The 17,761-nt window shown below is 36.9% G+C and overlaps 2 protein-coding genes and 1 long non-coding RNA gene across 3 annotated transcripts in view; all 3 read right to left on the bottom strand.

Moving 5' to 3' along the window:
- LOC137410439 (sacsin-like) overlaps window positions 1-15,907 on the bottom strand; it is a 276,408-nt gene extending 260,501 nt beyond the window's left edge. The window contains exons 1-2 of the mRNA XM_068095856.1: window positions 15,781-15,907; window positions 15,393-15,563 (exon numbers count right to left, since the gene is read on the bottom strand). The gene's annotated coding sequence lies outside the window, so the exon portion shown is untranslated. The remainder of the gene's footprint in view (window positions 1-15,392; window positions 15,564-15,780) is intronic.
- Window positions 293-8,447, bottom strand: LOC137410428 (kinesin-like protein KIF21A). The gene is made up of 7 exons (XM_068095847.1): window positions 8,329-8,447; window positions 6,772-6,880; window positions 6,508-6,688; window positions 4,692-4,856; window positions 2,464-2,763; window positions 1,699-1,898; window positions 293-756 (listed from the first exon to the last, which is right to left on the bottom strand). Exons 1-6 carry the CDS (start codon window positions 8,407-8,409, stop codon window positions 1,829-1,831), a joined length of 906 nt encoding a protein of 301 aa, XP_067951948.1. The 5' UTR covers window positions 8,410-8,447; the 3' UTR covers window positions 293-756; window positions 1,699-1,828.
- On the bottom strand, window positions 11,592-14,729 carry LOC137410442 (uncharacterized). The gene is made up of 3 exons (XR_010981203.1): window positions 14,621-14,729; window positions 13,144-13,263; window positions 11,592-11,812 (listed from the first exon to the last, which is right to left on the bottom strand). It is a non-coding gene; the product is annotated as an uncharacterized lncRNA (long non-coding RNA).
- Window positions 15,908-17,761: the final 1,854 nt, after the last annotated feature.

The following is a 17,761-nucleotide window of genomic DNA, read 5'->3' as shown; positions in this document are numbered from 1 at the left end:
CTGTTACTTCGCAATACTACCTTCAGAACTGTTACTTTGCCTTTAAAAGTATCATTTTGATGTGTTTCCTTCCTTAAGGTGAATTATCATATCTATAAATGCATGCTTTTATTGGACCGAGGATGCAAACGCATGCAGCTCAACAATGAAACACTCAACTATTGATGTTATTGTATAGTTTTAATAAAATTAGACTAGCTGTGAGCCAATGTTGTTATGATAAACATATGTAGGTACCTTACAAAATTAGAGCAAAGTAAAAGGATTCGTGTTGATACATAAGACAGCTCCATTACTCTTAAAGTTAGTTTATTTTTGAGATAATTTCAACGAACAAGATTGAATACAATAAAGCCTATTGCACCAAAAATAAATGCGCATTTCGAAAATCTACGGCCAGTTAAAACAGACAAAGTGTTTAAAAGGTTAAAATAAATATCGACGAGAAGAGAAGAATAATTGCATCGATGGATATGATGTAACATCATGATAATCTTTGACACGAAAGAGTTTATAGTCGGATGTGTACTAGGAATATAGACACATGCAAAGTACATGGGTCAAACAATTTGAACATTGATTTAAAAAAGGAATGTATAAGATAATTTTCCTGCATAGTCATCAACCGTAAAGAAAACAAAAATAGCTACATAAATACAGACAAAAAATATGAGAATATGGAGAATGAATCTGTGCTTTGGCTATGAACTGTATAGTTTATGTGGGTCCATCCACCAGATCCTTATCGTGCAATCACTGAAAGAGCATGAACCATGTCTGTTATACATGCTAAATCGTGGCGCATGAAAAGTTCTTGGACAAAGAACAAGATATGTTGGTACAACCAACCAAAGTTATCAACTTCTCCATTTGGCATATTTACACAATTCACACAATGATGCTATTGAATAACTATAAAAGAAACTGTCAGCCCAATATATTGCATTTATTTAAGATTTTGTTTGACGTATCAACAACGTTGGATGCTTAAGGGGTTCTAGTCGCGTTAAAAATATCAATCGGTTTTGCTCCCAATTGACAAAGTAGCATCGCAATCATTTGACCGCTATACAATTTGTAAAACGTCACTTTTGAGGCATCTGTATTGCCACACCGATCGACTAGGTAAGTAGTCACACAGTCAGTACAAAAATCATTAGTATTGCTTAAGCGAACGGTTCTCAGTAAATCAGGCAACAAGACGCTATGCGACTACTTGTGCTTACTCATGATTTATCATTAAAAATGGGTAAAAGATTTTGTGATTATACTCGAATACATACAGTAATCAGTGAATTAATTGGATTTAAGGAAAAGCCAGTAAATCTATACTATTTGGCTAATTGGTCAAGTGTCTCATTAGAACACATGGGTGACAGACGTAACATTAAATTTACAATAAGCTTACATAATTTGTATATTGAACAATTACCTACCTCTGGTGACAGTAAGTACTATATACTAGTTAGTAGATATAGTGAACAGTTACCTACCTCTGGTGACAGTAAGTACTATATACTAGCTAGTAGATATAGTGAACAATTACCTACCTTTGGTGACGGTAAGTACTATTTACTAGCTAGTAGATATACTGAAAAGTATCCTGCCTCTAATGGCAGTAAGTACGATATACTAGCTAGTAGATATATTGAACAATTACCTACCTCTAGTGACAGTAAGTACTATATACTACTTTACCTAGAGGCAGTAAAGCGATTGCTGCGGTTGGTAGCCATAGAGTTGACGGCTAATGAATGAGCACGCACTTCATTTAGCTGCTGGCAAGTCTCGTTTGACCGAATCTTCACAGTGCCAGAGCGACAGCAGCTTAGCAATATGTCATTATCTGGTAGCATGCACATGTCGGTGATCCAGTCCTTATGGGCGCCATTAACTGACTGAAAACAATGCAAGTTGAGGAATGAGGAACCAGGAGTTTGTTTGAAATTGACATTCAACTTAAGCGGAAAGGAGCGGTGTGAACTGCATTAAAGACGGTAAAGATTAAACACTGGCAAATCAACTTGTCCCTTTTGAATGAGTCAACAATGCAATCCTGCAATATGAAACTTTTAATCATAAACGAGTCTCTGTATTGTAACAAACCTACAAGACATTTGCAAATATTGGTGAGAGACACCGCATAATGTCTTGCGTATGACAGGTTGATCTGGTGAGACTGAACCAGATGGGCTCAACAATGCAGCAATGACTAGGTCTGACATATTTTATATTGACTCTGATCTCTAGGCCATCAAGTAGGATCACAATTGGATTGAGTGATTACCAGGAAAACCGATATACTGATATCAATCATTCACTCCATCTCAAATATTACTTCTAATAAAAAATATTTATTACAAAGTGGTGATCTTGATTGGTGACCATTACCGGAAATAACTATCACCTTTATTTTGCTATTAAATAGAGCAACACCTAGTATTGTAAAAACACCAATTTTACCTGTGGTTGAGAGAGGGTTCACTGAGGTTCCATTTTTTGATACGCATATCCCGAGAACCACTAAAAAGGATGTCCTGACGATGCGCGAGACATTGAACACCATCATAGTGAGGAGGGTCCATAGTAAATTTGGCCTGAATTGGATAATTTGAAATTTGTTCATTGGAAATATCAAATCCCTTAATTAGATGATCCTTGGAGCCAGTTAAGAGTTGTTCTTTCCCTCTTGAGTCGTTGTATAAACTAAGGCAAATAATCGGTGCTTGGTGGCCGCTAGCAACCTTTCCGACTGCCGATAGCCTGTAAGCGTACAATATTTTACAGATCACCAGCCTTGACAGTTTAAATGAATATAGCAATTAGTCATCAAAAAGGTGCAGAAGCTAAATTGCTAGATTTAGTTGTAAGTGCTGTTAACAATATATATATGGTTAAATGATGTTGTGCATGCAAGCGGACAACCAATGAAAAATAACTGTCAGTTACAAAATGCCACATGGGTAGATCAAATACACATTAGGAGTGACCCTTGGACTTATACAAAGAAAGAAGATTACGGTTGTGCGCATAAACCACTGATAGAAGAAAGGTTATAGCTGTGTACATAAACCACCTATAGATGAATGGTTATAGATGTGTACATAAACCACCTATGGAAGGTTATAGTTGTGTACATAAATCACCTATAGAAGAGAGTTACAACTGTGGTGGATTTTCTAAGATTCATACACCAACCTCTAATAATAGTAAGTACTATATACTAGCTAGTAGATATATGGATAAGTATCCTACCTCTAATGGCAGAAAGTACAATATACTAGCTTGTAGATATATGGAGAAGTACACTACTTCTAATGGCAGTAAGTACTATATACTAGCTAGTAGATATATGGAAAAATATCCTACCTCTAATGACAGTAAGTACAATATACTAGCTAGTAAATATATCGAGAAGTATCCTACCTCTAATGACAGTAAGTACAATATACTAGCTAGTAGATATATCGAGAAGTATCCTACCTCTAATGACAGTAAGTACAATATACTAGCTAGTAGATATATCGAGAAGTATCCCACCTCTAATGACAGTAAGTACAATATACTAGCTAGTAGATATATCGAGAAGTATCCCACCTCTAATGACAGTAAGTACAATATACTAGCTAGTAGATATATCGAGAAGTATCCCACCTCTAATGACAGTAAGTACAATATACTAGCTAGTAGATATATCGAGAAGTATCCCACCTCTAATGACAGTAAGTACAATATACTAGCTAGTAGATATATCGAGAAGTATCCCACCTCTAATGACAGTAAGTACAATATACTAGCTAGTAGATATATCGAGAAGTATCCCACCTCTAATGACAGTAAGTACAATATACTAGCTAGTAGATATATCGAGAAGTATCCCACCTCAAATGACAGTAAGTACAATATACTAGCTAGTAGATATATCGAGAAGTATCCCACCTTGGATGTGGTATAAAAACCTTTTCATATTTTTTATTATTTTACCTATCTATAATTTTGCTTGTTACATTTGCATTAGACCCTTGCCATACGAAATAAATTTGTTCCGGTGTTGGCATCGTAACATAAAAATGTCGTATAGAGAGGTGTAGAAGCCCATCATGATTATTTAATACAAACACCCCTTGGTGAAAATCATCAAACTTTTATATTTTCGTACTGACAGATTGATCTGGTGAGACTGAACCAGATAGGCCCAACAATGCAGCAATGACTAGGTCTGACGTATTTTATAACGACTCTGATCTCCAGGCCATCAAGTGGGATCACGATTGGATTGAGTAATTACCAGGAAAAACTGATATACTGAAATTGATCATTCACTCCATCTCAAATTTTATGTGATGAACAACACTAAAAATTAATGAGAAAATATTATGTTAACCTTGGTAACTACAGTTACTAATACTAATATTTTTAAAGTGCTTTTAACAGAAATAGCTGTCAATGAGAGTGTGTGCCTCAAAATTCTCTAATTTTCGTAATCTTCAATTTTTTTTAACTGGAAAATTCTCAAACTATAATATACACAAATATTTACAAGGAAATTGAAGACAAGCCGGCATCCAAACTAAATCCATCATTATCAGAGGGATTCTTAGCAACAACATTACATTTATGGACAACATACAAACTAACAAATGTAGATTTTTATTCTAGGGATCGTAACTGAAAAAAACGCATCAACTTACGTATTGAGGTCCCAGAGCTGAACGGTGGTTCCAGTAGTTGTGTATAGTTTATGACCATCTCTGCTGACTTGGATATCAAATATCTGCTGCTCTCCCTGTTGGAGAATGGCCTGACTGCTCGACGCTGGCTCCACAGGGATACTGTCATGCACCAGACCAGAGGAACTGCAACATAAGATATAAAACCTCACATTGTGTCCATCTCTGTTGGCACAGTATTCACTATAATAGGAACTAACCGTTATGATAGGAACTAACGGTTATGATAGGAACTAACCGTTATGATAGAAACTAACCGTTTTGATAGGAACTAACCGTAAGAATAGGAACTAACCGTTACGATAGGAACTAACCGTTACGATAGGAACTAACCGTTACGATGGGAACTAACCGTTACGATAGGAACTAACCGTTACGATAGGAACTAACCGTTACGATTGGAACTAACCTTTACGATGGGAACTAACCGTTACGATAGGAACTAACAGTTATTATAGGAACTACCCATTACGATAGGAACTAACCGTAAGGATAAGAACTAACCGTTATGATAGAAACTAACCATTATGATAGGAACTAACCGTTATGATAAAAACTAACAGTTATTATAGGAACTAACCGTTATGATAGGAACTAACCGTAAGGATAAGAACTAACCGTTACGATAGGAACTAACCATTACGATAAGAACTAACCGTTACGATAGGAACTAACCATTACGATAGCAACTAAACGTTATGATAGGAACTAACCGTAACGATAGGAACTAACCGTTATGATAGGCACTAACCGTAAGGATAGGAACTAACCGTGAGGATAGGAATTAACCGTTTTGATAGAAACTAACCGTAAGGATAGGAACTAACCGTTATCATAAGAACTAACCGCAAGGATAGGAACTAACCGTTACGATAGGAACTAACCGTTACGATAGGAACTAACCGTTATGATAGGAACTAACGGTTATGATAGGAACTAACCGTTTTGATAGGAACTAGCCGTAAGAATAGGAACTAACCGTTACGATAGGAACTAACCGTTACGATGGGAACTAACCGTTACGATAGGAACTAACCGTTACGATAGGAACTAACCGTTACGATTGGAACTAACAGTTATTATAGGAACTACCCATTATGATAGGAACTAACCGTAAGGATAAGAACTAACCGTTATGATAGAAACTAACCATTACGATAGGAACTAACCGTTATGATAAGAACTAACCGTAACAATAGGAACTAACCGTTATGATAGGCACTAACCGTAAGGATAGGAACTAACCGTAAGGATAGGAATTAACCGTTTTGACAGGAACTAACCGTAAGGATAGGAACTAACCGTTATCATAAGAACTAACCGCAAGGATAGGAACTAACCGTTACGATAGGAACTAACCGTTATGATAGGAACTAACGGTTATGATAGGAACTAACCGTTTTGATTGGAACTAACCGAAAGAATAGGAACTAACCGTTACGATAGGAACTAACCGTTACGATGGGAACTAACCGTTACAATAGGAACTAACCGTTACGATAGCAACTAACCGTTACGATTGGAACTAACCGTTATGATAGGAACTAACCTTTACGATAGGAACTAACCGTTACGATAGGAACTAACAGTTATTATAGGAACTACCCATTACGATAGGAACTAACTGTTATGATAGGAACTAACCGTTATGATAGGAACTAACTGTAATATCTTATGTTGGACAGTTTGACTGTATGTGTGGTAGAGAAGGTAACAAGTAGCCATATAAATGTAATTGCATCTGAAAGCAAGTAAGTATGAGTCGAGCTAGGCTTACCTGAGCACTGTTATACATTTAGCTCCAGCTCGGATGTCCCACATTTTGACAAATGAATTGGAGACAGTGTAGACAAGCCGGTTGACCTCGCAATATCGAACTTTGGAGACATAGTTAGGGTGGCCACCAAGACACAAAACTTCTGAACCAATTGACATGTTCCACACTTTGCACGTCAAGTCTGCGAGACAAAAGGAAACGCAGGTCAATTATGAGGTATTAGAATATGTTAGTGCGTTAGATTAGAGTCAACTTGACACTTACCTTTACTGCCAGAAACCAAAAGATTGTCGGCGGCACATATAGATAGTACAGCCTTTGTGTGACCAACTGCCTTCTTTACACATATGAGACTCTGGTTGGAGCTTGTCACCTGCAAGAGACCCACCCAAATGAAAACATGTAAATTTAAGTAACAATGTTGCTGAGCTTCTAGTAACAACATCGCTATTACAATTTGATAAGGTTACACATACATAGCTCTTAGACAGAAACCAATCATACCTCCTATAAATGATCTACTGCAGGTATAAAGATGACTCGAAAATATCTTCACCCCAATGTTCTATTAGTGAAATTTTTTACGTCAATCGTTTTAAAGGCTTATGGGGAATAAAAATTATGCTTTCAACATATAATTATTTTACTTGCATATCGTGTAGTTAGTCTAATGCTAATTTAATGCTCTCTAGCCATTTTAATATATCAAAGAGTGCATCGCTTAGCCTAGAAAAACTAACATTAAAATCATAACGATTCCTAAAATTATTATTTTCTTGTAAAGAAGAGGTGCTGCAGTCCGTGGTTTGGTGTGCTACTAGAACACCAAAGACAAAAAGTGGGGCTAGTTGGAAGAGTAGCGATTTGCCAACTCATAGCAATCAAAATAGAGGCTCATGAAGCAACGCGCTACAATAGGAGTACTTTGGAGCAGCATCACTCAATATTATCGTCATAAATAAACCTCTCCAAGTCGTTATACAATGGGACTACTATGGACTACGAATGCCTATTGTTTGCTCATCTGGCTCATCACTCGTGTTGTTTGAAAAGCAAACATTTGTAAGCACTTGCTTAGTTACAAGTTACTCCTAGGATGCCATGGCTAGTATCACCTCTCTAGTCAAGATACACAAGGTCATAAGGTCAATTGCCCAACTAGTTGCCTAGATTGTGTATAGATTGTGTGTAGACAAGTGTACCAGACACATGATGTAGCGAGGTTGTTTACAATACATTGTCGCATGGTAAAAATCATAGACTACAGAAAACGTATTGTAGGGCCATTCAAAAGGTTTACGCATTGGGCTTTTATCTAAGAGCTGATAATGCCAAAATTGAGTTGGCCCCTTCAAGGCAGTGAAACGCATCTGTTATAACAAACCACTCTGCGATTTGGTGCGCACTCTTTGTTAATTCTTGCTATTTGAGACTAACAACACTAATTCTAGCCTGAGTTTCTAATTTCTAAGAGATGCAATATTCCTATTTAGTCCAACGTGAGCCGAATAGTATATCTTTAGGGGAATGGCATTAGGGCAACTGTTTGTTCAGTCTGAGACTTTTTGCAGCAGTACTCAGTAAGCAATGCTCTAGAAACACGCGACTGTTCATCATCGTGATTATGAAATGTTTTTTCCATGCTCAGTTAATATTTGTTTTTGAATGATTTTAATGATGTTGGAGGTATCACAGTAAGTTAGTATTAGGCTGTATAGACTCACATACATGCAAATCCAGCTCATAATTTGTTAGTCAACACATGAAGACAATTACGTAAGTAGTTCAACGGGTTAAACTTGAAAACTTGGGCCTCATTACTTTGTCACAGCTGCTGACGGTGCCAAAGCTCTGCGCCTTTTTATTTTGTGTGCCGCCAGTTTGTGTGTTGGTGAGCCTCATGAATACATTAGTACTGTCAGAGTCCTGGAGTGGCTGGCGTCTCCTGCTCAGCGATGGCAAGGATGGGGGTGTCAACCGCACGTCTTTTATTTCAGAAGTGGTCAACTGTGATTTATCTCTGCTGAAATTAAAATAGCAGAATAAAATTCAGCCTGCAGAGCAAGAGAATCATTATAGCTCATAGTGCAAAATGGAATATTTGAATTTGGAGAGACACTTTCATGAACTTTTTTATACTAAAATTTAAGGCTATACCAGTTACAGAATTGTCACCCTTTTATTAACACACTTCTTTGTTTAAGTGAAATCTCTCCTGACAGCTCTGCCAGGTCTTCTTGAAGATGGTCAGACTCTACAAGAATTAGAAATGATAAAAACCAGCTGATTATATCAAGTCCTGATGAGCATATGAAGGTTTTAGCAATGCTTTCGACCAGTATTCATATGGGTAGAATAGCACCAGTGTATATACGTATATGGGTAGAATAGTTACCAGTGTATATACGTATATGGGTAGAATAGTACCGGTATCTATACGTATATGGGTAGAATTGTACCGGTATCTATATGGGTGCTATTCTACCTAGTATAGATACTGGGTAGAATAGTATCTATATGGGTAATCTTGGCCTTGACCTTTAAACGGTTGCATCAACCAAGGGTGATCAACTGATCAAGGCGGCAAAAGAAATTAACTGAAAGCAGCTGTCATATATGTTATAGCAGTTGTTATATATGTTATAGCAGTTGTTATATATGTTATAGCAGTTGTTATATATGTTATAGCAGCTGTTATATATGTTATAGTAGCTGTTATATATGATATAGCAGCTGTTATATATGTCAAAATATGATGCTAGTAAGCGATCAATGAAAGTAATCTAGACTTGCACACTACGCTTACTGCTTCTAGCGAGCTGCTCTTCCTTGTGTTAGTCTAGCAAAACATTATCGAATTAATTGTTACATGATATACCTTACCCGCCTTAGCTTATTATGGCATAGACTTATTATGGCAATAACTCACTTAACAAGTTGTATACCATTACTGTTAACAAACTGTAGATTTCACCTTAGTTGGTGGTCTTTAATACTTCTGAAAAACTCAGATTTTGCCCCCAAGTGAACAATAGTCTAGAGACACCTCATTTAATACTCTAACATAGAATTCAATTCTTTTTTAAAAATTACAGATAAATAATTTATAGATAGGCTAACTTTCAATATTATTTGCGTTCAACAAAGTTTACATAAGTTGGTCAAGCACAATGTTCAAATACTATTTGACGAAGAAAAATGTAACTAGCAGTTGTGACAGAGCTAAAACATAAGTTAATCATGTAAAATGTATCAAATAGTTTGTAGCTCTGAAAGTTTCAAGTTAATTACAAAAGATACATGAACGCTACGTTTTTTGCGGCGTTAAGAAGAAAAGCAACAAATGACAGCCACTGACTTACATTTAAAAAATGTGTCAAAATGTGTAAGAGTTGAGGCTGTTGTGGCTAGACACACAAAATAACACGTCACATTGACAAATAAATGGACGAGTGCGAATTAGCCTTTACCAGGCGAAGGCCATGACATTCTTGTTAGATTTTTTATTATCATTAGTTGTTATTATTAGCGTTTTTAAGGAAATTTTGTTGTGTAAATTTTACTGTTGGTTTTGAGAGAGAATAAATTGATTGGTTAAAAAAGGTCAGACTTTACAGAATCCAGCTAGTTTTTTTCTGCCTTAACAAAACAACAACTTAAAAGCATTCTATATAAAACATGTAATATAATTATTAGGTTAACAAAACTGTGTTTTGCCAAATAAACAACGACATTGATTCAAATTGTCTTTGTAATTTATTCAAATATCCATTCGCATCTTACTGACACTTAACAATGATTGAACAATGCGTGCAGAGTTATTGAAATTAATAATAAATGCCTGTTCAATAAATCAATAAAGGTCAGTATTACCTGAGGTATTGAAGAAACGGAATTGTTATCCATTTCAGTAGGAAGTGTTTGCACAGAACTATCACCACTAGTGCCACAGCTATACCGTTCTAGATCTCTGCAGGCAGAAAAAGTAGGTCAAGGCCGGTCATACGGAGCAAGTTAAGGCCTGTCATACAGAGTAAGTTAAGGCCTGTCATACAGGGTAAGTTAAGGGCTGTCATACAGAGTAAGTTAAAGCCTGTCATACGGAGCAAGTTAAGGGCTGTCATACAGAGTGAGTTAAGGCCTGTCATACAGAGTAAGTTAAGGCCTGTCATACAGAGTAAGTTAAGGGCTGTCATACAGAGTAAGTTAAAGCTTGTAATACAGAGCAAGTTAAGGCCTTTCATACGGAGTAAGTTAAGGCCTGTCATACAGAGTAAGTTAAAGCCTGTCATACGGAGTAAGTTAAGGCCTGCCATACGGAGCAAGTTAAGGGCTGTCATACAGAGTAAGTTAAAGCCTGTCATACAGAGTAAGTTAAAGCCTGTCATACAGAGTAAGTTAAGGCCGGTCATACAGAGTGAGTTAAGGCCTGTCATACAGAGTGAGTTAAGGCCTGTCATACAGAGTGAGTTAAGGCCTGTCATACGGAGAGCTAAAAGCTACTAAAACTGATAGTAGCTATTTACTATAAATACTATTTACTGTGTATGTGAACTTGTAGCTGTCATAGATAGATTTGCTGGAGCTCACCCTATAAAATTTTACTTGCATTCACAAACATGAATTAATGCAATGTCCGTAGTCATGTATTTTAATAATCATTTTATTGCACTAGTGCTTTAAAAAAATTTCGAAAAAGATTAAATGTCCAGTAAACTGATGCAAATAGAAACAATCACATTAACCTTAACACAAGAGAAGATCTTAACACAAGAGAAGGTACCACAGCTTATAACTACAGGTAGATCTTAACACAAGAGAAGGTGAACCACAGCTTATAACTACAGGTAGATTTTAACACAAGAGAAGGTAACACAGCTTATAACTACAGGTAGATCTTAACACAAGAGAAGGTACCACAGCTTATAACTACAGGTAGACCTTAACACAAGAGAAGGTAACACAGCTTATAACTACAACCATCTGCAAGACATTTCACATTCTCTTTGATAATCCTTAACACTATGGTAGTAAACGTAGAGTGTTTAGAATATTTGGCCGGCTTACATTCTTGTTGCGACTGTATAGTTATCCCGGAATCCTGCAAAACCTGGTCTAAAAGCTGATCCGGTAACCTGGAATCCATCTGCATTTTATCGCAGCGAGCAGTCAACTCCTTGAATTGAGATTCTTTCTGAGTACAAGCAAAGCCCTGAGTGAGAGCGAGTGAGAGAAGGTGCTCCAACAGATACTTGCTTTCATCAACAGAGAAGACATCCAAAGCTTTTGTCAAACTAGTCTCATCCTAACAAGTAAGGTAGTATGTGTAATGAGCACATTTTGTAATATGGTTCAGAGACATCATTACAAGCAATATAACAACCAGTTCTTCGAGTTGCGTTCTGATTGCAAAAGCAATGACCAAATTTGATGCTCAAACCAAAGAGCTATCGCAATATGTAAATGTAACTTGTTTTGTCGTAATATAAACTGATAAAAACTAATGAAAAAGGACTCAAGAAAAAAACAGCAGGGGTTCATTTATAAGAATATATAACATGTTAACTGTTTCTTGAATCTATGAGAAGAATTTGAGCCATAATAAAACTTTTGATATAGGAATAAAAGTGTCATTTCTTCTAGTGAATAACGACAGGTTAAAAGATTATCTTGGCTTATAATAATATTTTATATTAGAGACAAGATAGATATGAAAGGGCATGCAAATCGTACGATGAGGTTTAGAGGTTGTTAGAGGGGTAGCGTTTTAAACATAACATGAACTGCTTCTAGTGAATTATTGAGAAAATGTTTCCAGTCGATAGGAGATGAACTCATTGTGGATGTCAAATAAAGGTGAAAGATTATAGATTCTGAATTAACAAAATCAAATGTTGCTGCATGACTGTAGAAGATAACTTTACTGATTTACATGCGCTTACGTAAATTCGAGTATAGCCATCTATGGGAACGGGCCGATAAATGGGAATTGTTAGCTAAGCCCGCTGTAACATTAAAAAGGATAAATAAAGCAATGAATAATTACTAAACATACAACACACTGATGAAATATATTAGGTAAATGCTTAGACAGGAAGCAATGCGAGATTACTAAATGCTTAGACAGGAAGCAATGCAAGGTTAGTAAATGCTTAGACAGGAAGCAATGCGAGATTACTAAATGCTTAGACAGGAAGCAATGCGAGGTTAGTAAATGCTTAGACAGGAAGCAATGTGAGATTAGTAAATGCTTAGACAGGAAGCAATGCGAGGTTAGTAAATGCTTAGACAGAAAGCAATGCGAGGTTAGTAAATGCTTAGACAGGAAGCAATGCAAGGTTAGTAAATGCTTAGACAGGAAGCAATGCGAGGTTAGTAAATGCTTAGACAGGAAGCAATGCGAGGTTAGTAAATGCTTAGACAGGAAGCAATGCGAGGTTAGTAAATGCTTAGACAAGAAGTAATGCGAGGTTAGTAAATGCTTAGACAGGAAGCAATGCGAGGTTAGTAAATGCTTAGACAGGAAGCAATGCGAGGTTAGTAAATGCTTAGACAGGAAACAATGCAAAGTTAGTAAATGCTAGCAGTAGCCACTACAAGCCTAAGCAGACGCATAACAAAAGCAAATGAACAAACCTTCGCCTCCTCTTCCATCTGCATGATATTGTTTTGGCACTCAGACACGTTACTCTGAATGTATGTCATATTGGTGCTCATCGTCTCCAGCTGATCTTCTAGGTTCATGGCGACAGTCGTCTGCAAATGAATAGGAGTTACACAACGACTACCTTAAGCGTGGTTCTCATATATGCCGCAAAGCACCGGCAACAGCACCGCAGGCTATGGCGGTGAAATGTGAGCCTACACGTCGGGTACCGCCGAGTACCACCGGTAGTTGCCGGCAGTTAACACAAGAGTTTAGCGCTGTTCAAATTTCGCAAATAGCCGCAAGCAAAACCTTCCTGAAATGCACTGTACAGGTAAAGATCACCATTATCAAAATGGCGTGGCGAGCGAACATTTTATGTGAAGCTGCGATTATGTTTAGCAATGCAGCTTTAGATGTGAACAGAAGCTGCCGATCCTAACGTCGCAAGCGTTTTGCTGCGCAAGTTACCGCCGGAGTCTCGCAATCGATATGGAAACCAGACTTTAGCAGCTATGAAGATGAGTTGAACATATCATCAACAAAATTTCAGCGCAATATAGTGTAACCGTGACATTACTGATTACTCTATGCAATGTAATGATTATGCCAGCAATTATCAAATAAGAGTCTGTAGAGAGTTTTCTGTTCAACAGAACAGAAAACATTAGAGAAACACAAGGAATAAGGCATTGGCTATTTACGCTGGCAAAATTATTATTTGCAAAGACACCACACACCCCTGATGGCTGTGTAGTAATAGAAGAAACTGATGTATTTCTGATTGGTTAAAAGTGTTGATCCCTGATTAACATAATCATGACACCAATTTGTTCATTTTCACAGTAAACCGATTTTTTTTGAAAGTTGCTTTGAACTAGTGACAACGATGACCAACAAGTATTTATATATGAAAAAGGCTGTTACTTGCTGTAAAAGATATGTGATGAACACTGGTGTAAATTGGAACTGCTTGCATAAAATTTCAGGATATGTTAGATTAAATATTTTAAAGACCTAAGTTTTACTTGCAGTTTGATACAATTCATCAGCCTGAGTTCAAGTTGTAGTTGGACGATTTTAGATTATAAGTTGATGGATCTTTTTTTTAAGAAAACACAAGTGTAAATAGCTGTACAAACATTAGTGCAATGATAAACTATGGTTTACCCATATCTACTATATATATATATATATATATATATATATATATATATATATATATATATATATATATATATATATATATATATATATATAATTAATACAATCATGTTCCAATAAGGGTAATGACAACATCCAATAGATGTTTTGATCTTTACTTGACCTAGGTTGATACTTGTAAAACATAACTAGTTATTCAGTAGTCTCGATCTGTGTAGTCGCAGCAGATGTTTATGCCATATGTCAGCTAAGAAATTTGCCCATTTTAAGAGCCTAAGAGTAATGACTATACATGTGTCCGACCTCATTTCTCCTAATGGCAGTGTCCAGCCTTTTACTGTACGCATCTATCTTCTTGCTGAGCTGTTCTCACTTGTTAATGTGAAGATCCATCTCAGCTTCCATGTTGGCAATTGTCTGTTTCCGCACAACAACGGATGTCACGTACCGCTCAAGCTTGTCCCACTTGCTTTTCGCCACCTGAGTTAGAGTAATCGAGTAAAACGTAGTGTCCATTCGCACAGAGGACAAGACGACATAATATGTGTATATATAAGAAACATGCCATACACAAAAAAAATACTCTTCCAATTTAAGTGGCAGATTATTTTATATTACTTTAGGTTTAGCTGTAATCAGTAGAAAAAGTCACTAGTAAGTTGAGATTATAACAACAGGCTGTGAGAAACTTTGATATAAGAGGTGACATAAGATAACATGAGGTGCCATGAGATAACATGAGGTGACATGAGATAACATGAGGTGACATGAGATAACATGAGGTGCCGTGAGATAACATGAGGTGACATGTACTAGACGAATCAACAAAAGGCAAATAGTAAATCGCCGTCTGAGCAACAAGCAGTTATCTACTCTGCAATTGCTCATTTAACATTGTCTAGTTTTATCTCAGCTATAAGTTACGACCCAGTTAGTGCTATGGCCCAGCTATAAGTTGTTCTTCAGTAACTAACATTCGCTACCAGAATACTGTCCAGAAATGAAAATCATTCTGAAGCAAATTTGGCAGATTGATTGGGACAAAGAGGTTAAAAAAGACGATGCAAACAGTTACCTTGGGAGAGAAGAGAAGAGCTGCTGACTTGTGCCTAGAAGCAGAAGATGATGAAGTCTTGCCAGATGAATTTTCATGGGAGAGGTTTGCCCTATTTTTGGCCATCACCCTGGAAGAGGCGGACGAGTCTCTTTGTCTTTTCCTCAACTGACTGACCTCTTCGTGCTTGCGCTGGCAACACAATACGCTGACTTATGCAAAGGCTAGGATAAAATAAAAATGATTTATATGTCAAGGATACATGAAATGTCGATGGCTATCCCAAGCCACCTACTTTTTACGACAGAATTAATTAAAACATCAGTAGACTGTTATATTCGTCCTGTAATTAATGAAGGCACTCTTTGAAAACTTAGAGACCAACATTTGAGTGTTGTTAAAGACCAACCTTGAGTATGGCATCTTTCTGTCTGTTTTGCAACTCCAACATGCGCACCTGATTGTCTCGTTGCCGCTTCTCTTTTTTCAGCTGTAGCAGCTCCTTATTCTTTCGTTGGTCACTAATCTTATTCTTCTCTGATTCCGTCTTCATTTGTGCCATCAGTCGCACCTGCAATAGCATCACCATAGTTGTCGAGATCTCCAAAACCAAGATCATGTGGTGGTGCAATAGTCAACACAACACATTACGAAGATCCCAAAAAACTCATACGCCAAACAATTATTTCCCATTCAAACTTTTCCCTGACTAACACAGATATAAATATAGTAGTGATGTCTCTCTGTGTAGGATTAAGTAAGACATAAATAAATATAGTGGTGATATCTCTTTGTGTAGGATTAACTAGCACATATAAATATAGTGGTGATATCTCTGTGTAGGATTAACTAGCACATATAAATATAGTGGTGATATCTCTGTGTAGGATTGACTAACACATATAAATATAGTGGTGATATCTCTCTGTGTAGGATTAACTAGCACATATAAATATAGTGGTGATATCTCTCTGTGTAGGATTAACTAATACATATAAATATAGTGGTGATATCTCTGTGTAGGATTAACTAGCACATATAAATATGGTGGTGATGTCTCTCTGTGTAGGATTAACTAGCACATATAAATATAGTGGTGATATCTCTCTGTGTAAGATTAACTAACACAGCTTTTGTATCGGTCAGCAAGCCTACCTTTATCTTCTTCATCTCATTCAGTTCAGTACTAAGGTCCCTGATGCGCCGGTCGTAGACAACTTGGTTCTTCATCATTTTGGCGTGCTCCTTTTTGGCAGCATTTACCTTATTGAGCTCCTGTTGCATGGTATCCAGCCGTTTCTCAAACTCCATTTTAACTTTGCGCACCTGCTCCTCCGACTGCTGCTTCTTGCTGCCTGAAAACAGAACTCACATAACAGTTTATTTCATTTGTATTTGCTATCCTGGTAACTGCTGTCCGGTTACGAATTAGCTGGTTGCAAAGCTAGCTACACGTTAAGATTATCAAACTCATACCAATTACTATCTAAATGACAGATTATTACTCCAAAGCCATAGCACCGTATGGACTGAACTTTATAACTTGTTAAGAGCTAGCTGATTAACTATTAACAGCTGATCTAACATATACTAGCTATAACAGCTGATCTAACATATACTAGCTATAACAGGAGGTTACCTAAGCTGCTTAGGACCTGGTTTCGTTCTCGTTCAACAGCCATTATTTGGTCCTGCAAGTTGCGCATTTTATCCTCGTAATGCTGACGAATTGTTTGCAGTTGTCGCTGGCTCCTTTCGAGTTCTTCAATCATTCTTTGTTTAAGTGAAATCTCTCCTGACAGCTCTGCCAGGTCTTCTTGAAGATGGTCAGACTCTACAAGAATTAGAAATGATAAAAACCAGCTGATTATATCAAGTCCTGATGAGCATATGAAGGTTTTAGCAATGCTTTCGACCAGTATTCATATGGGTAGAATAGCACCAGTGTATATACGTATATGGGTAGAATAGTTACCAGTGTATATACGTATATGGGTAGAATAGTACCGGTATCTATACGTATATGGGTAGAATTGTACCGGTATCTATATGGGTGCTATTCTACCTAGTATAGATACTGGGTAGAATAGTATCTTTATGGGTACTCTTGGCCTTGACCTTTAAACGGTTGCATCAACCAAGGGTGATCAACTGATCAAGGCGGCAAAAGAAATTAACTGAAAGCAGCTGTCATATATGTTATAGCAGTTGTTATATATGTTATAGCAGTTGTTATATATGTTATAGCAGTTGTTATATATGTTATAGCAGCTGTTATATATGTTATAGTAGCTGTTATATATGATATAGCAGCTGTTATATATGTCAAAATATGATGCTAGTAAGCGATCAATGAAAGTAATCTAGACTTGCACACTACGCTTACTGCT

Source organism: Watersipora subatra, unplaced genomic scaffold (assembly GCF_963576615.1).
Source record: "Watersipora subatra unplaced genomic scaffold, tzWatSuba1.1 SCAFFOLD_27, whole genome shotgun sequence".
NCBI classification, from domain to species: domain Eukaryota; kingdom Metazoa; phylum Bryozoa; class Gymnolaemata; order Cheilostomatida; family Watersiporidae; genus Watersipora; species Watersipora subatra.
Note: the sequence above shows the minus strand (reverse complement) of the source record. Positions and strands in the feature narration are given on the sequence as shown.